At 39.8% G+C, this 27,407-nt stretch overlaps 1 protein-coding gene and 1 long non-coding RNA gene across 2 annotated transcripts; both read right to left on the bottom strand.

Moving 5' to 3' along the window:
* Nucleotides 1-885: 885 nt before the first annotated feature.
* Nucleotides 886-3,264, bottom strand: LOC141614818 (uncharacterized). Its single transcript, XR_012529389.1, has 3 exons — nucleotides 3,213-3,264; nucleotides 3,022-3,090; nucleotides 886-1,093 (listed from the first exon to the last, which is right to left on the bottom strand). It is a non-coding gene; the product is annotated as an uncharacterized LOC141614818 (long non-coding RNA).
* A 716-nt stretch (nucleotides 3,265-3,980) lies between these two features.
* Nucleotides 3,981-4,367, bottom strand: LOC141613294 (uncharacterized). The gene has a single exon (XM_074432029.1). The coding sequence runs from the start codon at nucleotides 4,365-4,367 to the stop codon at nucleotides 3,981-3,983; it is 387 nt and encodes a 128-aa protein (XP_074288130.1).
* Nucleotides 4,368-27,407: the final 23,040 nt, after the last annotated feature.

Genomic DNA, 27,407 nt, shown 5'->3' with positions numbered 1-27,407 from the left:
CTCATCGACAGACTTACCGTTTTCATCCAAGATCAACTTCTTCTCAGTACCCATAGGAGTTGGCTTAGAATTAGAATTTTCCATACCGATTTTTTTGATTAGCTCCTTGATGTATTTTTGTTGGTGTATCATAATCCCTTCAGGAGTTTGTTGGATTTGGAGTCCAAGGAAGAACTTGAGTTCTCCCATCATGCTCATCTCGAATTCTGAGGTCATTAAATCTGAAAAGTACTTACATAAAAGATTATTAGTTGAACCAAAAATAATATCGTCAACGTATATTTGTACAACTAATAGATCGGAATCCTCAGTTTTCAGGAATAGGGTTTTATCGACATATCCTCTTTTAAGACCACTTTCAAGAAGATATTTTGACAATCTGTCGTACCACGATCTCAGAGCTTGTTTCAAACCATACATGGCTTTATCTAATTTGAAAACATGGTCTTAAAACTTGCTATCGAGAAATCCTGGGGGTTGTTCAACAAAAACATCCTCATTTAAATAACCGTTAAGAAAAGCTGTCTTAACGTCCATTTGAAAAAGTTTAATTCCTTTATGAGCAGCAAACGCTATTAATAATCTAATAGCCTCAAGTCTGGCTACAGGAGCGAAGGTCTCATCATAGTCAATTCCTTCTTGTTGATTATACCCTTGTACAACCAATCTAGCTTTATTTCGTACGATAACTCCTGTATCGTCCAGCTTGTTTCTAAAAACCCATCTCGTACCGATAACCGTTCGGTCTTTAGGTCTTGGAACCAAATGTCACACTTTGTTCCGTTCGAACTGTTGAAGCTCTTCTTGCATAGCAACTGTAACAACCCAGTTTCTCCAATGACTTAATTAACGAAAGCGGAAAGAAAGATAAGTCATAAAAATCAGTAAAATTTAAAACTGTCAACTCATAATGAGTTGATTCATAAAACTGGATGTTTAGAACATAAAACAAGGTCTGATATCCGAATTACAAATTAAAGCAAGGTCCGACTTTAATAAAAGTTTGCTACATAAACTCATGAAAGATCAACATAAGATGTTTTATTCTCTCAAAAGTCCCCTCCTAAGTCCAAGTCTTCAAGATCCATGTTACCTGAAACATCATTAAAATAAAACTGCCCCACTTAGTGCGAGTAACCTAACCGTCCTCTATCAACGACCTCTTATCATGGAGAATATTAGTAATGCAATTAGGCGGTCAAACATACAACTCCAGTCACATTACAATATCGACGTGCACATATGTGATATGTACATGAAGTAACACGTTGGTTCATATTGGCATATGACATAATAAAAATGTAAATATAAAGACATTGTTCAACAACATGTTATATAAATCGGCATATGGTAAATCCAAGTAGATGTTATGCGGATATAAACTTGTAGTCATTTCTTTTTTAAAATATTTATTTCCTTCACAAAAAGCACGGGACGTGACTACTAATGTCACACGCATACTCACGGCTTGCATCTCACCTTGAGTACGAGTGGGAGCATCAATCCCGTCGATCATATCGATACTAGGAGGTTTACATCTCACCCCTAGTGCTCAATAGGACCGGAAGACTAAATTGACTTGGTTTAGCAACCAGAATCGTGGGGAAGATCAGACGGCTAATGAATGGACTCAGAGGTCCCATTTAAGTGACATGTCCCATACACTTCGAGGCACCAAGACAATCATAACTGTCAAGGTCTGCACACGATCGCAACCGTGAAATAATAATTGCCAAGATATCTGAAAGGTAGTAAAGCTGATCAAGCTCCTGTCAATATATGCGCATATACCCACTCCACACTTCTTGGAACACGCAGCTCCTCAATGGCAGCTGGTCGACTACTATCCTAACGACAATCCCTCCACACGCAGCTTCGGGATATGCTGTCCGTACTTGTATAGCATAAGCTCACAGCTTAACTAATATTTTAATTAGTCAAGGCATGACTAGAGACAAGTCCATAAGTTTTTATTTAATATTCAAATGAGGTCCTTATAGTTCTTATGTTGATTTACTTAAAATTTAAAGGTGAAGACAAGTATTTTAAAAATAAAATTTTCAAAGGCATTTGAGTCCAAAATGCAATAATTTCATCAAAATTGCTAAGAGTAACGTTTGCACTTGTTAAGATCTTTAAAGGTTGTTTCTAAAACGGTTTTTAGAATGAAATTTACTTAAACTCTTAAAACAATTATTAAAATAACTAAGCAAGGTAGTTTTAGTTCAAAAATAAATAATTTAATATAATTATTTTAATAAGGTATCTGTATATTCTCCTTGTTGTATTATACTTGAATAAAACTTTATTTTTATAAAGTAACTTCACCAAAGGTATTAAAATCGTATTAGACCATAAAGCGGTTTTTTTGTTTATTTTTGAAAAGGTCCTAAACTAAGTATTTTCTTACAAGATTTCACCAGCTTATTCCTCATAATATAAGTGAACTCCTGAAATTTTTTTATGATTTTTAAAAGGGTACATAATTTACTGAATTTCGTACATTATTCAGGCTTGTAGGAATTTTATAAAATAGAATAAAAATCGTATCGATGCAAGATCTGCGCCTAAAAATCCTATAAATCATAAGGTAAAACATATAAAAATTTCAACTCTATATCATGCATGAAACAAAATGAGTGCAAATAAGAAGTTTCATCATTTTTCATACAAGTTATAGCATATGCATACAAATTTTCATTGTGACTTTGTTTTAGTGGATCTAACATGTGAGTGCATAGTAAAAATTATTCAAAGGTATTTTTCTCATGTGAGGTGATGACACAATTATTAAGCTTATAGACATGATTGGCACATTGTCACTTATCCACATAATAATTTATTTAAGTGATTTATTTAAGGTGAACAAAAACATGCATGTAACAAGTAATATTATGTTGCACTAAAAATACATATATGACACTAGTTAGAAAGACTTATCCTACCAAGATATGTCTATTTGCCTCCTGACTAGATTACTAGTATTCTACAATTACGAGGCAGAGGGTTAGGTTAGGTTACCTTAAAGGTTGTCCGGGTCTTGAATGTAATCAAAGATGCTTAGATTAACAGGCTCCTCCTCTTCCTCCTCTAATTTGATTCCATGATAACAACAAAACAACAAACAGGTTAGTAATAAATTATCTACATAATTAATCTAGTAATTATAATCAAAGAAGAGTTAGGAAAGAAAAAGGGAATGAAAAGTATACAAGTTTTAACTTAGGCTTTGTGGAATATGGAAGATGTGAGTATGCAACTAAGTGGAGCAAGGTGTGAAATAAGTGAACTTAGGTGCTTTAAATAGGATGTCAAAATGCTCACTCCATGTGTTTAAGTTCACGGATCATTTTCATGCTAGTGGAAACCATCACAAAGGACAATGATCATGTTTTTGTGTAAGAGTGAGGTCTAGTCCATGCACAAGGATGAGGAAAGAAACAAAAGCTCATGAAGGATTAGACTTCTCATAAGAATGGATGTATTTGGGGTAGGAGAAAGGGTCACAAGCTGTTGCCCTTTCTTAAATATGGGAGGTAAAAACAAAACCTTTGTTTGTTTGCAAGGTCATCATAGAATTGATTATGAACACCATGATTTTACGAAAGCTCTTTGCACAACCGAGCAGGTTTGATATTTTAAAGTTGTTAAAGGTTAATGAAAATATTACCATGGTGTCGGGCTCGGAAAAATAATAAATTTAGGCTTTTATTTCACCTCAATCGGAGTCCGGATGAGCAAATAGGGGCCAAAATACGAAGATGGATTAAAGTCACGCGCGAGTGAAATGTCGTAACTTTTATAATGATTGTTTCGAAGGTTAAAAAGGTATTGAAAGAAATTTCAAGTTTCTCTTCTAAGATTATAATATCGTAATTAATTATGTAAATATGCAATTAAAAACACGGGGTGTTACAGTACATCCCCCTTAAACGAATTTCGTCCTCGAAATTCACGATAACTAAAGAGGTGTAAACTACCTAATCAAAAAGTTCGGGGTATCTTTCGCGCATGGAATCTTCGGTCTCCCAAGTAGCTTGGTCGAGGTTTTGACTTAGCCATCGAACTTTGACCAATGGTACCGACTTCCTCCTGAGTGTCTTGGTCTCTCGGGCCAGAATCTCCACCGGTCTTTCAGAGTAAAGAAGGTTGGGTTCGATAGCAACTACATCAGGTGTAATGACATGTGATGGATCGCTTCTATACTTCTGTAGCTGGGACACGTGGAACACGTTATGCACCTTTGATAGGTTTGGTGGTAGTGCTAATCGATAGGCAACTTTGCCAACTCTTTCTATGATTTCGTATGGTCCGATGTACTTTGGGCTGAGCTTCCCTTTTAGGCCAAATCGTCTTACTCCTTTCATTGGTGATACCTTTAGGAAAACATGATCTCCCACGGCAAACACGATCGGTCTTCAGTGTTCATTGGCATAGGCTTTCTGTCGATCTTGCGCTGCTTGGAGTCTTTCTCGGATGATCTTAATCTGCTCAATCTGGTCTTGAATAGTCTGAGGCTCTAGTGTCAGATGATCGTTGGCATCATCCCAGCATACTGGACTTTGACACTTTCTTCCGTAGAGTGCTTCGAAAGGTGCACAACCTAAACTCGCATGGTGACTGTTGTTGTAGGAGAACTCTATCAAGGGTACTTGTTTCTCCCAACTGTCATTAAATTCTAGGACACATGCCCTCAACATATCTTCTAGCGTCTGGATTGTCCTCTCCGTTTGTCCATCTGTTTGAGGATGGAACGCGGTGCCCAAGTTGAGTTTACTCCCCATGCATTCCTGTAGTCTTCCCAGAAGTGTGAAACAAAACGAGGGTCTCTGTCAGATACGATGTCCTTTGGCACTCCATGTAGTCGAATGATCTCCTTCAGGTAAGATTTTGCCAGTTCCTCCATGCTCCAAGTCTCTCGTATCGGAATGAAGTGTGCCACCTTTGTCAATCTATCGACAACTACCCAAATCGCATCCTTGTTGCTTTGGGTTCGTGGTAGTCCCATTACAAAATCCGTGGAGATGGAATCCCACTTCCTCACTGGAATGTCCAAGGGTTGTAGTAGGCCTCCAGGTCTTTGGTGTTCGAACTTCACCTTCTGGCAAATGAGACACTTGGCAACATATTCTGCTACATCCCTCTTCATCTCATGCCACCAATATTGTAGCTTCAAATCCTTGTACATCTTATCAGATCCTGGGTGAATGGAATATCTCGAATTGTGTGCTTCCCATAAGATCTTCCTGCGAATGGCATCATAATGAGGCACACACCATATTCCTTTAAATCTCAAGCTCCCATCTGGAAAGATTTCGAATCCTTCGAATCTTCCTTGTGGTATACCCTCTCTAATCTTCACTAACTCTGGATCTTCCCATTGTAGAGCTCTAAGTTCATGATACAAATCGGGTTCAGCAGCCATGGCATTCAAGGTTAACTTTCCTTTATCCACAACCTCAACTTCCAACTTCTCTAAGTCTCGTACTAGCCCGTGAGCTGTCTTCCTACTCAGGGCATCAGCGACGACATTTGCCTTCCCCTCGTGGTATTGTAACTCAATGTCGTAGTCCTTGATGAGTTCTAACCACCTCCTCTGTCTCATGTTTAACTCCTTCTGGGTGAAAATGTACTTGAGGCTCTTGTGATCCGTGTAGAAGTTACATCTAACTCCATACAAATAATGCCTCCAAATCTTCAAAGCAAAAACTACAGCTGCTAGCTCCAGGTCATGAGTTGGATAATTTTTCTCATGCACCTTCAACTGTCGAGACGCATAAGCAATCACTTTTCCTTTCTGCATTAGCACACATCCTAGACCATTCAAGGATGCGTCGCTGTAGACGTCGTACTCTTCTCCGTCTGTTGGTAAAGTTAAGATTGGGGCCGATGTAAGTCGGGTCTTTAGTTCCTGGAAGGCCTTCTCACATTCTTCAGTCCATATGTAATTAGACTCCTTCTGCAAAAGTTTGGTCATAGGTCTCGCGATCTTTGAAAAGTCTTGGACAAATCTTCGGTAGTAGCCTGCTAAACCCAAGAAACTTCGGACTTCAGAGACATTCTTTGGGGATTGCCATTCTTCCACGGCCTTGATGTTGGCGAGGTCTACTTTTACTCCCTGATCTATTATGATATGTCCCAGAAATGCCACTTCCTTCAGCCAAAACTCACACTTGGATAGTTTTGCATACCACTTTTGTTGTCGCAGCTTGTCGAGAACTGCGCGAAGATGAACCTCGTGTTCGAACATAGTTTTAGAGTATATTAAGATGTCATCGATAAAGACAACGACACACTTATCTAGGTACTCTCTAAATGTGCGATTCATCTGATCCATGAACACTGCTGGTGCGTTGGTCAATCCAAAAGGCATTACGTTAAAATCATAGTGACCATATCTGGTTCTGAAAGCTGTCTTCGGAATATCCTCTTCTCTTACTGGGATTTGATGATAACCAGATCTGAGATCGATCTTGGAGAATACTCCCGCTCCTTTCAATTGGTCGAAAAGATTATCGATACGTGGTAAAGGGTATCGGTTCTTAATGGTGACCTTGTTCAAGTCGCGATAGTCGATACACATCCTCATACTCCCATCTTTCTTCTTCACAAAAAGCACTGGTGCTCCCCATGGTGATGCACTTAATCGGATAAAACCCTTCTCAATAAGTTCCTCTAGTTGAATCTTCAACTCTTGCAACTCTTTTGGGGCCATACGATATGGTGACTTTAAAATCGGTGCAGTGCCTGGCACTAAGTCGATTGAGAACTCAACATCGCGCTCTAGTGGTATTCCTGGTAATTCCTTGGGAAATACTTTAGGAAATTCCCGGACTACTGGTATGTCCTCGATCCTGAGCTTTTCCCCACCTATGGAATTTATGTTGCACAAGAAGGTATGTTCTCCTTTACGCATCTGGCTCGCTAGCTTTATAGCGTTGATGACCTTAACTCCGGTGTTCGGTATGTAACCTCTATCAGTTACTCTTGCTCCGAGCGAGCTCCTTAGAGAAATCTTTTGGTCTTTACACTCAAACTTGGCGTGGTGCTTTGCTAGCCAATCCATTCCCAAAATGATGTCGAAACCAGGTAAGTCGAGGCTGATGAGGTTAGCCGGAAAGGTCGAACCAAGGATGATAACAGGAACGCCTCGGTACCTCGCTTTGCAGTTTAAGGTCTGACCGTTAGGAATCGCAATGGATGCATGGATTGCTTCGGGATTTGGAAGTTTAGCCTTAGCTACGAAGGTTGGTGATACATGTGATAGAGATGCTCCTGTGTCGAACAATATGAAAGCCATACAAGAATTAACCAGAAATTTACCACTGATTGTATCGGCTTGTTCCTCTTCTCCACCTTCGATCATCATGTAAGCCCTTCCCTGAATCAGTGGGGTTCCCGTCTTCTTGGGACAGACGTAAGACTTGTGACCTTCCTCTTTACAGAAAAAGTAGATGATGGGTTTCCCGTTACACTGTTTGCCAGGGTGCGGAGCCTGTTTTCATAGATAACACTTTGAAGTTGAGCCCTGGGTGTCGTCATTATCGGTATTGTCGCCCTTGGGAAAGATCTTGTTCGATAAGTTGGACTGAAATTTCCTGGCAAAAGGTTTTGACTTTTGGTGAAAAGGTTTTTGATGACGAGGTTTCTGATAAAGGGGTTTCTGATAGTGAGGTTTTTGGTAAAGAGGTTTCTGAATGAAGCTGTATGGGACACTGTAGGGGTGAAGGTTTTCTTCTTCTTTTTGTCCGCATTCTGGATAGCAGCAAAAATGGCCATGGCTTTCTCGTAGGTAGCTTGGAAAGTTGGGAAGTCATGTCCCACCATCAACTGGTTCAAACTGGGCTCCATTTGACGCACATACTGATTGATGCGTGTCTCCTCATCTGGTACCAGTCTCTTGGCGAACTTGGAGAGTTCATCAAACTTGCGAGTGTACTCAGTAAGAGTCATAGCTCCCATTTCTAGGTTGTGGAACTCCTGCTCCTTCTGATGCTTCATAGCTGGAGGATAGTATTTCTTCTCGAGGCTGGCTCTGAACTCGTTCCATCCGTATCCAGGGGTTGTCTTAAAAGCTTCTTGAGCGATTGTCCACCAATCGTTCGCTGCTCCTTTAAGGTAGTAGGATATTATCTCAATCTTTTCCTCTTCGGGAGTGTGGCTTAGCCTCAGCAGTTTCTCCATTTCCGCTAGCCAATTTGCAAGATCATTAGGATTTTCGGAGCCATAGTAAGATGGAGGTCGATGCTTTGAGAACTGATCGAAAGCGGAGGGATGGTGTTGGTGTTGGTTCTGGTTCTGGGTCTTGTTCTGGTTCTGGTTCTGGTTGTTGAGTAGTTGCGTGATTGTTACTTGTGATGCAGCTAGTTGAGCAGCCATCTGAGTCATAGCCTCCTCATATCCTTGTCTCCGTAAGTCCTCTTGGGGATTTCCATTTCCATTCCCGTTGCTTCTTGTTACTGTCATCTGCTCGAGGTGTGATATCATCAGCACAAGTAGAAGAAAGTATATGCACAAACCAGAAGTGAGACAAAAGTAGAACAAAACAAGAAGAACAAGAACGAATTCATTGTTAACTTCCTTGTTACAAGCTAACACTAAGTAGCTTCATTAGGTGGTGGTTACAAAGAAATCTATAACTAGCATAAAGGAACGCAGTTAAACCTACGGTAGGCTGAGCTAGGGTTTAGGTTTCCTAGTCTCTATCTAGTACAGAAATCTTGCTCCTTTCTCGATTGCTCTGGCACAGGCATTGAGTGCTAACTTGAACTCATACCAATCATAGTAATGGTTCTCTTGGTCTCCTATGGCTAAGATGCGGTTCCACCATAATTCTGCCTTCCCTATCAGCTTGGTGGTGGCGAACTCTACCTTCCAGTCGGGTGGTACATTATATTCCTTAAATCTCCATTCACAAACTCTGATAAAGTTTGGATAATCTGGCCTCTCGAAGAAGAAAATTGGGCCATTGCCACAGAAGTTTGCTCGAGCATTGTCCTTTTCCTTTGTAGCAGCTTCTAGTTTGGGGTTCCTCTCCCGGCGGGTGAAGTGAAAATTATTGGCCTCATCTTCCCAGTTAGTAGTCCGATTTTGGTGTGCCGATTGAATCCTTCTTATCTTGTTAGGGTGATCCTTAAGCCACTTCTTGAATCTCTTCTTCCTTTCTACTTCTGCAACTTCTTCCTTGGTCATTTCCATGGATCACTTACTTGATCTCACCATCTAGATGAAAAACGGCGGTATTCCTAGGTTGGGGTCCGTTCTAAGATGGTAGCTAGGGATAGCGCGTATACATGCTAAGTTAGATAGTTAATCAGACAATTCAAGCAAGAAATTAACACATAGCATGCAGAAGGTAGCACAAACATTGATCCCTATGACGGTTAGGATCTTTCAGGTAGTTCTACCCTCCCAAACATATATCCTCGCTTATTATTCATCGTAAGGGTTAGCTAGTGATTCTCTCATTTTAGTGATCTAAGAGTTATAGTTATTACATTTTATCCTAAAGTCATGAGTCCCAGATGCTTCCTCGATAGGTGAAATAATAATGTATCGCACAATTACTATTCACGGTCTCAAGGTCGCTCTGATACCAACTATAACAACCCAGTTTCTCTAATGACTTAATTAACGAAAGCGGAAAGAAAGATAAGTCATAAAAATCAGTAAAATTTAAAACCGTCAACTCATAATGAGTTGATTCATAAAACTGGATGTTTAGAACATAAAACAAGGTCTGATATCCGAATTACAAATTAAAGCAAGGTCCGACTTTAATAAAAGTTTGCTACATAAACTCATGAAAGATCAACATAAGATGTTTTATTCTCTCGACAGTCCCCTCCTAAGTCCAAGTCTTCAAGATCCATGTTACCTGAAACATCATTAAAATAAAACTGCCCCACTTAGTGGGAGTAACCTAACCGTCCTCTATCAACGGCCTCTTATCATGGAGAATATTAGTAATGCAATTAGGCGGTCAAACATACAACTCCAGTCACATTACAACATCGACGTGCACACATGTGATATGTACATGAAGTAACACGTTGGTTCATATTGGCATATGACATAATAAAAATGTAAATATAAAGACATTGTTTAACAACATGTTATATAAATCGGCATATGGTAAATCCAAGTAGATGCTATGCGGATAAAAACTTGTAGTCATTTCTTTTTTAAAATATTTATTTCCTTCACAAAAAGCACGGGACATGACTACTAATGTCACACGCATACTCACGGCTTGCATCTCACCTTGAGTACGAGTGGGAGCATCAATCCCGTCGATCATATCGATACTAGGAGGTTTACATCTCACCCCTAGTGCTCAATAGGACCGGACGACTAAATTGACTTGGTTTAGCAACCAGAATCGTGGGGAAGATCAGACGGCTAATGAATGGACTCAGAGGTCCCATTTAAGTGATATGTCCCATACACTTCGAGGCACCAAGACAATCATAACTGTCAAGGTCTGCACACGATCGCAACCGTGAAATAATAATTGCCAAGATATCTGAAAGGTAGTAAAGCTGATCAAGCTCCTGTCAGTATATGCGCATATACCCACTCCACACTTCTTGGAACACGCAGCTCCTCAGTGGCAACTGGTCGACTACTATCCTAACGACAATCCCTCCACACGCAACTTCGGGATATGCTGTCCGTACTTGTATAGCATAAGCTCTCTAAGCATTCTTCCGACACATCGATCCCTAAAACTTACCAAGGTAGCGCCCAACATATAGCACGAAAGACTCACATATGTCTCATAGAGACGATGATACATTGATATGCGGACCATCCCAACATATCGACAAGACAACGACACTTGGCTCAGAGGTCCCATTCAAGGGGCATACCCAAGATAACCGGAAAAAGCATACCGATTCAGAGGTCCCATTTAAGTGGCATGTTCGGCAGATAGGATAACATGGCGGTAAAATGATACCGGACTTATAGACTCCCGCAGGCCCTAGTCCAAGCTGTGGAAAACGCTCTTACTCCATGAGAATTTCATGGGTATTAATCTTAACCGAGTAGCGTTTGTATTTGAGATTTGGAACATCTTATTCAAGTAATTTATAAGAAATTATTCATTATTTCTAATTCGTTATTCAAGGATTAAAATTGCTAGATACATTATTTCCAAGTCTAAATTTACTTTGATTTAGTAACTCTTGACTAATTAATTAGTCAAAGGTTAACCAAGGTCGTCATAGTCAACTCACAGCTTAACTAATATTTTAATTAGTCAAGGCATGACTAGAGACAAGTCCTTAAGTTTTTATTTAATATTCAAATGAGGTTCTTATAGTTCTTATGTTGATTTACTTAAAATTTAAAGGTGAAGATAAGTATTTTAAAAATAAAATTTTCAAAGGCATTTGAGTCCAAAATGCAATAATTTCATCAAAATTGCTAAGAGTAACGTTTGCACTTGTTAAGATCTTTAAAGGTTGTTTCTAAAACGGTTTTTAGAATGAAATTTACTTAAACTCTTAAAACAATTATTAAAATAACTAAGCAAGGTAGTTTTAGTTCAAAAATAAATAATTTAATATAATTATTTTAATAAGGTATCTGTATATTCTCCTTGCTGTATTATACTTGAATAAAACTTTATTTTTATAAAGTAACTTCACCAAAGGTATTAAAATCGTATTAGACCATAAAGTGGTCTTTTTGTTTATTTTTGAAAAGGTCCTAAACTAAGTATTTTCTTACAAGATTTCACCAGGTTATTCCACATAATATAAGTGAACTCCTGAAATTTTTTTATGATTTTTAAAAGGGTACATAATTTACTGAATTTCGTACATTATTCAGGCTTGTAGGAATTTTATAAAATCGAGGTCAGAATTTCTTTTTTTTTGTCAGAATTAACACAATATTTCATGAATACACAAATTGAGCATCACTCACCAAACTTTCCAGTCAAATGAGAAATAAGCCTACCAAACTTTTCGCAATCTTCAGATTCCACTCTGCTTTTTTTTTTCTTCTCTTCCATGTAACTGAAGATCTAAGAAACGCATAAAAAACAATAGAAATCAACATATACATGGCATAATCATTTACTACCACAACAATTAATCTTAAATGTTGTCATAAAAAGTAATCCCTAACGATTTGCTAAATAAAATAAATTAAGAGTTATAGATGAAGAGTCTATCACACCCGAAATACTCGAGGGGAGGGGGTGAATTGAGTATTTAAAAATTTATACCTACTTTTTATTTTATATCAAGGTAATTAATTACTTAAAGTTTATTGATTAAACTTTAACTAATTAACTAAATGATTATGAACGTAATGCAATGACTGAAATGAAGACTGCAAGGACACACGATATTTGAAGTGGTTCAGCTTCACACGTCGAAGCCTACGTCCACTATTCTCGATTAATAATTTTAGTAACCTACTCCGGATTACAAAATTATCAACCCAACTCGTATAGCTAACTCTAGCTATAACTCAATTTGAATATCGCTAGATATTCGGTTTTGACTATCTTAAGTTACTAAGAAAGCACTTGATTGTTCTTCTAAATGTTCACACAATTGAACGAGTAAGAAATAATATGAAGTACTATTATCTTATGACGTAACCTTAAGAAAAATAATAAGCAAATTAAAGAGCACGAGTAAGAAATAACTCCCGAAGCAACGTAGATGTGATATGTTAGGTTTACGTCCCCTAAGAAGCTCATAAGGAGTATTCTTGAGAATCGGTCTAATCAAAGCTCGATTATGAACATAGCATGCAGTACTAATAGCTTCAGCCCAGAAATTTCGAGGTAGGCCACTACACAATAACATCGTGCGTGCCATATCCTCCAATGTTCTATTCATACGTTCAACAACACCGTTTTGTTGTGGGGTTCATGGTGCTGAGAAGTTATGCCCAACACCATTCTCCCTACAATATTCTATAAAGGCATGATTATCAAATTCGATGCCATGATCCGTACGAATGGAAACTAATTTTGATTTATACTTATTTTGGGCAAGCTTCATTAGAACTGCAAATTCTTCGAAAGTCTCATCTTTTGAATTGATAAAAATTGGCCAAACATATCTGGAATAATCATCAACTAGAACGAAGACATACCTGGATCCACCTATACTTCTTACCTTCATTGGGCCACAAAGATCCATATGCACGAGTTCTAGTGGTTCCTTGGTACTTACCATTTTCTTGGGTTTGAATGATGATCTCACATTTTTTCATCGCGCACAAGACTCACATAAAGTTTCTTGATCGAATTTGATTGAGGGAAGTCCTTCAACCAAATCCCACTTCTTTAGCTTATTCAATGTAGTTGAATTTATGTGAGCCAATCTCTTGTGCCAAAGCATGGATCATCTGTTGTTACTTTCATGCATGTGAATGAGTTAGTAGGAATATTATTTAGATCAATCATATAAACATTCCTTCTACGGTGTCCTTCAAGCACAACACTACTTGTTCCTTCAATTATTATTCGACAAGAATCTGAATGAAAGACAACTTTATTTCCTTTGTCGCATAATTGAGAGATACTCAGTAAATTGTGCTTGAGGCCACTAACAAGATAAACATCACTAATAGCATAAGAAGAGGATATTCCAACTTTACCAACACCGATGATCTTACCCTTCTTGTTATCACCAAATGTGACCTTACCTCCATCGAAGGGTTCAAGTGAAAGAAATAAATTTACATCTCCAGTCATGTGCCTTGAGCATCCACTATCAAGGTACCATAGGTTATTTTCTTTCACCACAACTTGCAAAAAAAAATTAGATACGGTTTTTAGGTACCCAAGCTAAGTTGGGTCCTTTGACGTTAGTCACTCTAAAAACTAGATCTTTTCTAACCCAAACCCTTTTTATAACTTTTTGTTTTGGAGCCGAATGGGTTTGTTTAGGAACCGTCTTAGGCTTAGTTGTGGGTTCCTTATGTCGTGGTCTTTCAGGTTGTTTTGGAGGTGCTTTGTTTTTGAAGGGCTCTTTAGGTTTAGGTGTTTGTTTTGATTTGGTAGCCTTCTTGAAATCAAAGCTCATATCGTAGAACCAACGATGATCATTGTTGCGTTCTTCACTTGTACTTGGTTTTGATGGGGTACAATCATTGTCCTCGAAAATAGTGTCAGATGCTTTAACAAAGTTGACTCCTTTTCTTAAATCCTGAGCATATTTGACACAATTTTCTTGGATATGTCCAGTATGACCACTGAAATTGCAAATCAAATATTCTGGTAAATTTGTATATTTTCTCCTGCTGAAATCTCATTCGGAAGGGGTTGATTTGCATTTAGAGTGATCTCTACGACCATAGCACTCGTGCCCTAATCTCATTTTCATGTTATTATCTGATTGCTCAGTTAGGAAGTTTAGGACACGCGTGCTACCTTCCCATTTTTCGTGAACCTTTCTAGCATGTAAGAGTAATTCTTTTAAGGACTCTATTTCTTTGTTGCATTTGGAATGGTCTGACTCTGCGACCTTGGGAGGATGAGTCTCTTCATAATTGTCACGAAAGTTTTGGAATCTATCATTAAGATCTCGTAGCATCTCGGTATGCGTTCTTTTAGTATTTAAAAGAACGGTTTTGGATTCCTTTAATTGCTGAGTTAGAGATTCAATCTCCTTCTTTTGATTTGAGATCACGGCTTCTGTAGCCGTAGCCTTGGACTCAAGAAGCTCTTTGACTTTCCTCAATTCCAATGTTATAACTTCACTAGCTATAACTTTGGCTTGAAGATGCTTAATGTTGAGTTTCAGGTCTGAGGTTATAGCTTCATTAGCTATAACTTTAGACTCAAGAGCCTTCTTCTCAGCATTTGTCGTATCTGAAGTTGTAGCCATATTAGCTGTAACTTTAGATTTGAGCTTTTTGGCCTTTGCTTTAAGGAGATGATTCTGTTCAGCAATATCGAGAATTTGTTCTTTCAAGTCTTTCAATTCCATCTTTTGTTCGTGACACTTATCAAGAGATTGCTCAAAATATTCAATTAAGGCATTTCTAGGCAGTTTCTTAACAATTTTCTTAAGTTCAAGATAACTTACCTCTTCTTCTTCTTCTGAATCAGAATCTCCTAGGAAACAGCAATAGGAGTCCACGTTATCTTTATCATTGTCTGAGAAGAGGTCAAGACTAATGTTGCTTAGACATAGGTTAGCAACTTCTTCTTCTTCTGATGCTTCGTTGTCCTCAGGGTCGAGATCTCCCCAGCATGATGCCATCATTACTTGCTTGAATTCCTTCTTGGTCTTCTCACGTTTTGCTTTGTCTTTAATGGTCTCCCACGTGGGACAATCCTTAATCATATGACTGGATTCTCCACACTTCAAGCATCCTCTATTAGCAAACCTGTTCTTTGACTCATAAGTTTTATTAGAGAACTTATTGTTCTTGTTGTTGAACGATTTTGCTTGCTTATTTCTGAAGATGCGTTTGTTGAATCATTTAGCAAACAAGACCGTTTCGTCCTCTATTTCAGCATCTTCTTCTTCCTTAGCAGAAGCTTGTAAAGCCATGCTTTTAGTGTTACTGGCCTCGGCCTCATCGTCTTCCAGGACGAGTTCATGAGCCATGAGAGCACCAATAAGTTCTGCATAAGGAAGACGTAAGATCTCTTACTTCTTCCATGACCGTGACCATGGGATGCCATTTCTTGGTTAGATTCCTAAGTACTTTTCTAGCAATATCCTCGGAGTTAAAAGTTTTACCAAGATTTTTGAGCTCATTGACTATAGTAGAAAATCGTGCTGACATGCTATCAAGTGATTCATTCCTTTCCATTCTAAAAAGTTCATATTTTTGAATCAGCAAGTCAATGCGATATTTCCTTACAGCCGACGTTACTTTATAGGCCAATTCAAGACCATCCCATATTTCCCTGGCCGAAGTGCAAGAAGAAAAACGATCGAATTTAGTCGATGTCATGCCGTTTTATAACAGGCTTATCGCTTTCGAGTTTTTCTCACCCTTCTTGTAATCAGCCTCAACATAGTCTTCTTCCTTTTTCTCATAGGTAGTGTCTTCCGAAGATGCGACCAAAATTTTATGTGGTCCGTTCTTTATAATCGTCCAGCACTCCCAATCATGTCCTTTTATATAGTGTGTCATCATGTTTTTCCAAAGTCCATAATTCTTCCCATCAAAGACGGGACACTTAAGATACTTGGAATCCATTTCACACGTGTAAGGCAGCGGATGAAAATAAAATAAAAAGATAAAAAGATAGACGGATCTAGCCTCTTTGCGGTTAGGCAATCAAGAGCACGAGGCTCTGATACCAATTGAAGAGTCTATCACACCCGAAATACTCGAGGGGGGGGGGGGGTGAATTGAGTATTCAAAAAATTTATACCTACTTTTTATTTAATGTCAAGGTAATTAATTACTTAAAGTTTATTGATTAAACTTTAACCAATTAACTAAATGATTATGAACGTAATGAAATGACTTAAATGAAGACTGCAAGAACACACGATATTTGAAGTGGTTCAGCTTCACACGTCGAAGCCTACGTCCACTATTCTCGATTAATAATTTTAGTACCTTGCTCCGGATTACAAAATTATCAACCCAACTCGTATAGCTAACTCTAGCTATAACTCAATTTAAATATCGCTAGATATTCGGTTTTGACTATCTTAAGTTGATAAGAAAGCACTTGATTGTTCTTCTAAGTGTTCACACAATTGAACGAGTAAGAAATAATATGAAGTACTATTATCTTATGACGTAACCTTAAGAAAAATAATAAGCAAATTAAAGAGCACGACTTTTCGCAAGATTTTCAAATGCAAAACAGTGAAAATAGTAAATTGAAAATTAAACTCTAATTTGTTTGCAAGAGATTTTTATATTTCGAAAAGCTTAACTTAAAACAAGGAATGATCATGTGTATTTATAGTAGAAGAAAGAACTAGGGTTTGCACGAAACCCTAGGATGCCGTGAGATAGGCGGCATGCTTTGCAAGAGATAAATCTCTATCTCTTTCCTAATTCAATCCAAGATATTATAGTTTAGGTAAATAAGATAAAAGTGAATCTTATTTGTTTTCTATAACTATATCTTTAAGATGTTTAGATAAGTAAACAAATCAAATCATATATTATAAAGATAGGAAAATATCTTATATAAATATAAGCTAGATTTGATTAGATAGGTTACTTATACAAAACAACTTACACGACCCATCGGTTTACAACCCACGGCCGAAACCCTAGGCCCGTGTCCATGGAAATCTCTCTTCTTGGATTAGGGTTAGGTTGAATAAACTAGCAAACCCTAGGTAGCATGACGACCCATAAGTCGTTTTACTAACCAATAGAGATATGCAAGTTATTCATTATAACAACCCATATATCAACTCTACTATAGATACAAATGATTTCGAAATATGTTCAAAGAATTTTATCCTTTGAAAAATGATTTTAAAACTATTAAAATCGTGCTATTAAAATGCTACCTAAAGTTATAGTAGAAAAAACTATAACTTTATGTTTGGTAAGTAAAGTTATAGGTGAAATAGTTATAACTTTACCTTCCCAATATTCCTTTCTTAAGATACCGTCATTAGATGAAGACCTATACTAGCTAATCTTCCTGGAGATCTTTAGTGATAGGATCTTCTCTTTATCTTAACCAAAAGCTCTTCATCTTGAGCTTTGTTAAAGACTTGATCTAGCCTTTTGGTTGAGTGATCATCATACTTTGAAACTTGTTACAGTTACTATGACGCTTTAAGAATCTTCAATGTTATAGCTCAAGCTGCTATAACATTACTTGAATGATGCCTCACAAATCTTCAATGTTATAGCTAAGAATGCTATAACATTACTTGCTAAACTTGTAAACCTAAGTTAATCTAACAAAGACTAAACAAACGATTACGAGCAAGAGTATATATAAAACGAGGCACACACTTGTCATTATCAAAACTTAATCATATATCTATATGGTCCAACAATAGACATTGAAGGGAGGAGGGATACTATCATGCCAAGCACGAAAGTAGAAGAAATTGGGTAAGAATTGAAGAGTAGCTCGGGTTTTTGTAGGCCATCAAGAGTCGTAATTTCTTGAGTAACTGCAGAATTCAAATGGTTGGAAACTGTAAAGGTTGTATATATCTTATTAATGAATGAATGTTTGTACAGGGAATTGAGTACATTATATAGGGGAGAGGTGAGTCTAATTTAGGTCAATAATAGGAGCCTATAGCTAGAGAATATACAGTATAATTTCTTCCTTTATTTACAAAGATATTGTGAACTAATTGATTGTGGGATTGGCTAATTGATTTGGTCTTGTATTTGCTGAGATATTGTTGATACGCCCCCGCAAGATGGACGTCAGAGGGAGAAGTCCAATCTTGTTTCGTAGTTCATGAAAGCGAGTTTTGTGTAGTGGCTTGGTGAGAGCATCTGCCAGTTGATCTTTGCTTGCGATATGTTGGATGCGAATTTGGCCTAGCTGAAGTTGTTCACGGACAAAGTGGAAGGAGAGCGCCATATGCTTCATTCTTGAATGGAAGACCGGATTCTTGGCATATAGGGTGGCGGACATGTTGTCGCAGTAGATGGATGGAGGTTTTCTAATGGATATGTGCAGTTCTGTAAGTAAGTTGCGGAGCCAGAGAGTTTCAGTTGTCACGGCAGCAAGAGCACGATATTCAGCTTCCGTCGTTGAAAGAGCAAGCCCGCGTTGTTTTTTGGAGGAACATGAGATTGGATTGCGGCAAAGGTAGATAATATAACTTGTGGTCGATATGTAATTATCTTTGTCGCCAGCAAAGTCGGCATCGCAAAAGGCATGAAGACAAAGTGGCGTTGTGCGATAAAGTTGGATGTCGTGGGTTTGGGTTCCTTGAAGGTAGCGTAAAAGCCGTTTTAACACAGACCAGTGTGTAGATGTAGGGTGGTGGAGAAACTGGGCTAATCGATTTACAGTGAAGGCGATATCGAGTCGAGTTAGTGAGAGATATTATAAGCTCCCTACTATTGCTCGATAATTTGTTTGGTCTTGTATGGGTTTGTTGTCTTCTCGAGTAAGGTGTGCGTCAGTAGCTATAGGTGTCGTATTTGGTTTGGCTTCGGAAATGTTGTATTTGACTAAAATATCATGTATGTATTTTGATTGGTTGAGATGGAGTCCATCGGCATTGGGTGTTACTTCTATGCCGAGAAAGTATGATAGTGGTCCAAGGTCCTTTATCGAGAATCGGTTGGACAAATTGCTTATAAATTGTTGGATATGTTGTTGATTAGGTCCAGTAATTATAATATCATCGACATAGACTAGCATATAAATACGTGCGGTTTTGTTGTTGAGAATAAATAGAGAAGAGTCGAAAATTGATTGTCGAAAACCGTAGGTGACAAGGTATGATTTTAGCTTAGTATACCAAGCTCGAGGAGCTTGTTTTAAGCCATAAATAGCCTTTTGTAAGTTGCAGACATAGTCGGGTTTAGAGGGATCAACGAAGCCTTGGGGTTGAGCCATATAGACCGTGTCTGTTAAGGTAACTTGTAAAAATGCATTGTTTACGTCGAGTTGACGTAGTGACCAGGAATGCGTGATAGCTAGTGAAAGGATTAAATGAACCGTCGTAGGTTTTACCACTGGGCTAAAGGTCTCAGTGTAGTCAATGCCTGGTCGTTGATGAAATCCTTTTGCAACTAGACGTGCTTTGTGTTGTTTGAGTGAGCCATCGGGGTTATATTTAATGCGATAGACCCATTTACATCCTATTATATTTTGGTTTGATTATTTGGGAACTAAGGTCCAAGTTTTATTTCTTTCAAGGGCTTGGAATTCTTCCTGCATCGCATTTCGCCATTGAGTCGAGACAAGGGCTTGTTTCACGGTTTTGGGTAAAGAAGTAGAGGTAGTAGAGGCTTGGGCGAGGTTGGCATATCGTGGGTTTAGTTTCCGAATATTGTTAGCAAGACGGGTTACAACTGTGCGGTTTGATGAAGGTGGTATGGAGGCGTTTTGATGATCAGGCGTGTGGGTTTGGTCGGGTGTAGAGAGGTCATTGGTAGTGACAGAAGGTGTGGTAGAGTGCGTTTGTTTTTGTGGGTTTTTGTGAGTGTATACTTGTGTTATGGGATGGCGACTTGTGCGAGGCGGGATTGGGTTTGTGTTCGTGGTGGTGGGCTGGAGTGTGTAGGTAGGTGGTGGTGTGGAAGTGGCGGGTGGTATAATGGGTAGGACGAGTATACACCAATCATCGGGGTTGGAATGCGAGATTGATGAGGGCGTGGTTTTGAGAAGACGTGCATATGGAAATTCATTTTCAACAAATTTCACATGTCTCGAGGTGTATAGGCGATTTGTTTTGGGTTCGAGACAATGGAAGGCACTTTGTGTGGATGAATATCCAACAAATATACAAGGAACAGACCTATATTCAAGTTTGTGCTTTGCATATGGTCGTAACCATGGATAGCAAAGGCAACCAAAATTATGTAATTTGTTATAGTCGGGTTGTGTGTTGTGCATTTTGAAGTATGGTGTTTGCCCATTTAGCGTTGCTGTTGGTAGTCGATTTATGCGGTAGGTTGCGGTACTAAAGGCAAATGGCCAAAGAGTAGTGGGTAGTTTTGCGTGGGAGAGAAGAGCTAGACCCATTTCGACAATGTGACGGTGTCTTCTTTCTACATAACCATTATGTTCCGGGGTATGAGGCGGAGATGTGAAGTGGCTTATGCCATTGCCAAGTAACCTGGTGTTTAATTTCTGAAATCCGCCCCCATTGTCGGAGAAGAATTGTCTAATGGGTTTATTAAAGAATTTTTCAACTAAAGCTTTGAATCGAATAAAAACTTGTGTTGTGTCGGATTTTTGTTTTAGTGGAAAAAGCCATACATATTTGCTAAAGTGGTCGACGAAGACGACGTAGTATTTATAGTTTTCGCGAGAGTGAATTGGGCTGGTCCACAGATCCGAATAAATGAGGTCAAGAGGTGCGTTGGTTTTAAATGACGATGTCGAGAATGGCAATTTTTTGCTCTTGCTAATGTGACACGGTTCACAATAAGAGAAATTAGATAAATTCAAATGCAAATTTTTATTGATAATTTTCATAACATCAAAAGTCGGATGTCCTAGTTTATGATGCCATGAAAGTGAAGTTGAGTCTTTCTGGGTTGAGTAGACAGTTGGTGGCGACGAACTCAACTCGTAAATGCCATCCTTAGCTCGGCCCTGGAGTAGTATCGTTCCCGTCGATATTGCCTTAACAACAAAAGAATAGGGTGAGAAAGCAACATAAGCATTATTATCATAGCATAATTTCGAGATTGATAAAATGTTGCGAGATATTTATGGCACATGTAAGACATTATTTAATTTAAGAGAAGTATGAGGCAGTGTGAAAGAACCTATGTTGACAATGTTTAGGGCAGATCCGTCTCCAATTATGAGGTCGTCTGAGCCATAGTAGGGTAAGTGAAAGGCTAGTGTATCGAGATCATGGGTAACATGGTGAGATGCCCCACTGTCAAGGAGATAGTTGGGGTTCGGGTTGTTGGTACCGTGACTGACGGTGTGGACTTGGGGCGGTTGTTGGTGTTATCGGGTAGGAGGTTCAGGGAAGACAATATTGGGAAAGAGTTTGCGGAACAAAGGACAGTCGGCTATAACGTGACCGACTTGTCTACACCATTGACACCGTCCTTTAAAAGGACGTGGGTTGGGGTTGGTCGATGGCTGATGACGGGTGTTTTGAGGGTTGTAGGCAGAGTTTTGGGTGTTGTTATGATGGTAGTTATTGCGGTTTTGATTGTTGTGACGATAGTTAAGGTTGGTAGTGGGTTGAAATGGGTCATTTGTCGGGTTTTGTTTGGTGAAGAGCTCGTGTTGAAGCAGCTTCTCATGAAGTGCTTCAAACGAGATTGGGGTATCGCGTGCACGTACGACATCGATCACTGGTTTGAAGGTATTATAGTCGAGTCCTTTGAGAACTTTGGAGATGACGTCTTCGGGATCCAGTACCTTTCCCTTAACGCCAATTGGTCGATGCACGCTTTAATAGCATGCACATACTCGGTGATAGACTGGTCAGTGGTTTTGATGATCGAATCGAGACGATCTTTTATTTGCAAAATATGAATGCGAGATGGGTTTGCATATGTATTGGCGAGAATGTCCCACGCCTCTGTCGAGGTGGTTGCGCGGACAATCAAGGCCTGTATAGCGGTTGATAAGGTGCCCATTAGGGCACCCAAAATTAAACCATCTTGTTTTAACCACATAAAATACGCGGGATTCGGTTTTTCTGACTTGTCTACAAAAACGATGGTGGGAGATGGTTGTGGGTTTGAACCATCGATGAAGCCGAGAAGACTGAACCCAAATAGGATATGGGTCAGTTGGAACCGCCATGAAGTGTAGTTGACGGGGATGAGTTTTACGCAGTGGTTTAGATTAAGTGAGGTGAGAGGGGTGGCTGCATCGTGGGGGTTTGGGACAGATTGATCGGTGTTAGTCATGGCTACTGGTGGTTGAAGGGGTTTGGCAGCGGATTTGGTGTGGCCTTTGAAGGAGGTAGGGTGTGGACAGAGGACTGATTTTTGGTGTTTGATGGATCATTTATGGCCTTGTGATACCATGTAAAGGTTGTATATATCTTATTAATGAATGAATGTTTGTACAGGGAATTGAGTACATTATATAGAGGAGAGGTGAGTTTAATTTAGGTCAATAATAGGAGCCTATAGCTAGAGAATATACAGTATAATTTCTTCCTTTATTTAAAAAGATATTGTGAACTAATTGAGTGTGGGATTGACTAATTGATTTGGTCTTGTATTTGCTGAGATATTATTGATAGAAACGATTGCTTTCGATTAACGCGGCTTTAATAACAATGAAGATGAATTAGACGAGATGAGTTATTTCTCTTGTGAGCGGCCAACGGGTAAGGAAGACAAAAGTCCTCTGATAATGTGTACGCACTACACAGTATGGTATTAAATTAACACGTGGCTTCTCAATTTTCAACTCAAGTAGCCTTTTATATATTTGTACTAGCTTAGCACCCGTGCAAAATTGCACGGGCATGTATAAAAAATATATTAATAGTCATCTGAAATTTTATAACTATAATATTATTTAATATTAGTATTGTAACACTACGGATTTTCCTTGGTGACTACTCGACCGAGTAGAGCCTACTCGGCCGAGTAGTGCTCTGGTTATGTGTTATTTTGGTTCTGCCGAGGAATACTCGGCCGAGTATAGTGAATACTCGACCGAGTATTGGACACTCGGCCGAGTATGCACTTACTCGACCGAGTGTCCGGTTTGGCGGAGTGTTATTTCGACGGTTTAATTAGGGAATGTTTAGGGTATTTTATACAACCGCGTCAGTTTCTAATATCATTTCAAAAGCTTTATCATTTCTACGTTACCCTAATCACACCCAAATCATTCCCTAATCCTTCTCTTAAGCATTTCGTAGCGTCGTTGTGTGGATAATCGTCGTGGTTCTTGCGTATAAGTTCTCGTTGCACTGTTGGTAAGTTCTATCTTCGTGATTATTTGTACTTTTGTGAGTTACTGTACATTTATATGAGAAGAAGATTTTGGGAATTGTACAAAGTGTAATCGTGTTGCATGATCGTTGTATAGGAGAAGACTTCGTAGAGGAGCCTTTTTTATTGTTCGTGTTGCATACTGCTGTTGATTTCTAAGGTAGGGTTTCCCTACTCAGTTTACTGTGCTTTACATGACATGTTGTTGTAATTATCGTTGTCTGTTGATCATCGTAGTATGGAGATTGTTGTGACAGTGTTGGTGTGAGGGGATTGAGATGACTGTGATGTCATGTGATTGTGATTGTGGTGGAGTCACTTGCGGGAGTGGCTTCACACCCTAGTTCGCCCTCCGTGGAACCCGCCACGGGAGGGGATGTGCACATTAAGGGACAGGGATCGTTGTCGCTCGTTGAGGAGTTGGATTAGGTGGGATCGGATGCGGTCACCCACTGGCGGCGAGGATTACCTGTTGCGATGGGTAATCTGGCAGGGCTACACACTTTGGTGTGTAGTCGGTTACTATGTGAGCTTCGATGATTGGGAATTGGTGATGATCAGACGATTATTGCATTTGTTTGTCTTATTAGTTGAATAATACTGACCCCGTTGTTGTTTGTGGAATCTGCGGTGATCCATTCGGGGATGGTGAGCAGGCTTGACAGGTTTTGCTAGTGAGAGCTTGGGGATTATCTTGGGAGATTTGCCACCACGAGTCATAGCATCACCGTCTGAGTCTTAGCGAGTTTTCCTTTAATGTTAAGACTTTGAAGTTGTATTTCGTTAGACAGTATTTGGTTTTGGATCTTGTAAACTTTGCTTTTCACATTACTTTAATAATAATGCTCAATTCAGACGCTTTGGTATATACTAACCTCGGGAAACCGAGATGGTAACGCACTTTCATGGTAGGGTGGTCCTGGTAAGGCACCTTGGTATGAGGGGGTGTTACAAAGTGGTATCAGAGCCGAAGATTCCGGCACCTAAACAAATGAATTTAATGAACCTAGGGAGTCTAAATAAAATGAACCCGGGGAGAGTTGTTTGGAGCTACCGCAAAGACTCGGGAGACGTCCCGGAGTCGCACATTGGCCCTTACTAAGTCGAGCCGGTAACATGGGGGAGTGAGATGAGAACTAGGCTTTGTATGTGCACGTATGTGAAGATACATGTTGGTAAAAGTCGATAGTTTCATATATGTGTGATGAAGTTCTTAATTGTTATGATGGGAGGAGTAGTAGATGAAACGGGTTGTGATTTCAACGTTGGATTTAGCATATGTGCAAATTGGATGCTGATATGGTTACAATATGGTATTAAAGTTTTAATATATGCATTGCATGCTGACGTGATTATAACATGGTTTTAAGTCCTTAAGTATTTGCTGTGGGAATAGTGAGCATGATAGGGGAATCGTAATCAGAACCTTTGTTTATAGCGTAACTCGGCCGAGCAGGGCAGGTACTCGACCGAGTATGGAGTACTCGGCCGAGTAGCCAAGAACTCGACCGAGTGTTGTTTGATGGAAAGTAGCAGTCGCTACTGTTTGTGATAACTCAACCGAGTATGAATGTGTACTCGACCGAGTAGTGTTCACTCGGCCGAGTGTTGTTATACTCGACCGAGTGTTGTTTTTGTGTTTTGGCGTTTGCCTCTGGAGTCGATACTCGATCGAGTATCTGGGAGGATACTCGACCGAGTTATCTTTACTCGACCGAGTATGATGTATACTCGGCCGAGTGTTCTTATGGCGGAAGAGTGTTAAATTTTGAGCATGTGTTTACGTTTCTTTCATTCTTATCAGCTCAAAATGCCGCCCAAAAGAACTCCCGCGCAGATCCAAGCTTCAGAGATGACTCTTGATGAGGTTGCTCGCATGATTGAGCAACAAGAGGCTCTCCTTAAAGCTCTCAAAAATGTGGGAAAAGGGAACGAGAAGACGATGGATGCAACCCAGCTTAGCATCAACATTGCTCGTTTCCAACCTCCCACATATGACGGGGTAGGTGAACCAAAGCTGCTCGAGAAGTGGCACCGTGAGATTGAAGCTCTCATGGAAATGGTTAAGTGCCCCGAGGACATGATTGTTGAGCAGGTAGTGTACTACCTAAGAGGAGAAGCTGCAGTTTGGTGGCGTAACGTCAAGGATGATGCTAGAGCTTACTACCGGGCGGAAGGGGCTATTCCGTGGTCTGGGTTGAAGAGTTCTATGAGAGAGCAGTTTGTGCCGGAGCATATCCGACACAAGATGAGATCTGACTTTGATTCTTTCACCATGACTGAGGAGATGACAGTCACAGATTACTATCATCGATTTTTGGAGCTATCTCGTTATGTGGAGGATATGCAGCTCGGGCAAAGAGGTTTGGCTCTCCGTTTTGAGAGGGGTTTATCTGCTAAGATTGTGAGTCGTATGCCGGTGGGGTTGCTACGACCTCAAGGAAGTGTATCTCGAGAGCGGGTCAAGCCGAGAGAATGGTGGATCTCTCAAGGGAGATCGAGGAGAGGATCTACGAGAAAGAGGAAGGCCGATAGCGGGAACAACAATCACCCAACCAACAAGAAAGGGAATTTCAACCATGCTAAGGCTTTTTCTAGTGGAGCCGGTTTCGGGAGGTTCTCGTGGGCTGGGGAAAGAATGGAGGTCGGGTGTAAGTGACAACACCAACCTTACGTGTTTCAACTGTGGTGGGATAGGCCACAAAAGGCGGGAATGCACGAGCTACAAGCCCGACAATGGATCAGGAGCTCGATTAGGAAATTTCTCTCAGGGGCCGACTCAGAGTTTTGCTAGCAACCGACCGGGAGGTTCATGGGGCAACAGAGGTGGACAGGGTAACCAGGGCGGTTACAACCGCGGTGGTGGTGGATCTTATCAGCGCGAGAATAACAAAGTGTCACCCGAGATTCGGCAGCTAAGCCAAGTACCTCCAATGCTTCAGTTCAGGGTGGAGGACAAAAAAATAGTGGAAAGCTCTTCATGATGGACAAGCAGGAAGCACAAGATGATGCTCATGTAGTTACCGGTACCTTTCTTGTTAATAATGTACCGTCCTTTGTTTTGTTTGATTGGGGCTACACATTCTTTTGTGTCTAAAAGTCATCTTTGTGTCTATGGGTTTGGGAAAGTTTGAGGTTGTAAAAGATGATGTGTTCATACCTTCGGGGAGTCGTGTCGTGTCTCAAGTTATATAAGGGTATATCTATGGTGATTGGAGGGGTAGATTTACCAGTAGACCTGTTAGAGTTTCCTAAGGATGGGTTTGAGGTGATTGTCGGGATGGATTGGCTAGGTAGGTATGATACCAGGATAGATTGTAGACAAAAGAGAGTGTCTTTAAAGGGTCCCAAGGGTGTTAGGGTGTCCTATAGAGGGTTTGTGGTAAAGCCTAAGTGTAGGTTTATAGCAGTTATGACCTTAAAGTCATGTTTAAGGAAGAAGTGTCCCTTAATCCTTTGTCATGTGAGAGATCACCGAGTAGAGCCGCCGACGCCTTCCGAGATTTCCGTGGTGAAAGAATTCGAAGATGTCTTTCCGAGGAAATACCGAGTTTGCCTCCCAAGAGGGATGTCGATTTCAGCGTGGAGCTTAAGCCGGGAACGGGTCCTATATCTAAAGCACCTTATCGTATGGCACCTAAAGAGTTGGCTGAGTTGAAGAAGCAGATACATGAGTTGTTAGGCAAGGGTTATATCAGGCCTAGTGTGTCACCGTGGGGAGCTCCAGTTCTTTTTGTAAAGAAGAAAGATGGGAGTATGAGACTGTGCATTGATTACAGAGAGCTCAATCGGGTCACAGTGAAGAATAAGTATCCGTTGCCGAGGATTGATGATTTGTTCGATCAGCTAAGTGGAGC

This window comes from Silene latifolia, chromosome 11 (assembly GCF_048544455.1).
Source record: "Silene latifolia isolate original U9 population chromosome 11, ASM4854445v1, whole genome shotgun sequence".
NCBI lineage: Eukaryota > Viridiplantae > Streptophyta > Magnoliopsida > Caryophyllales > Caryophyllaceae > Silene > Silene latifolia.
This window is presented reverse-complemented; position numbering and strand designations above follow the sequence as displayed.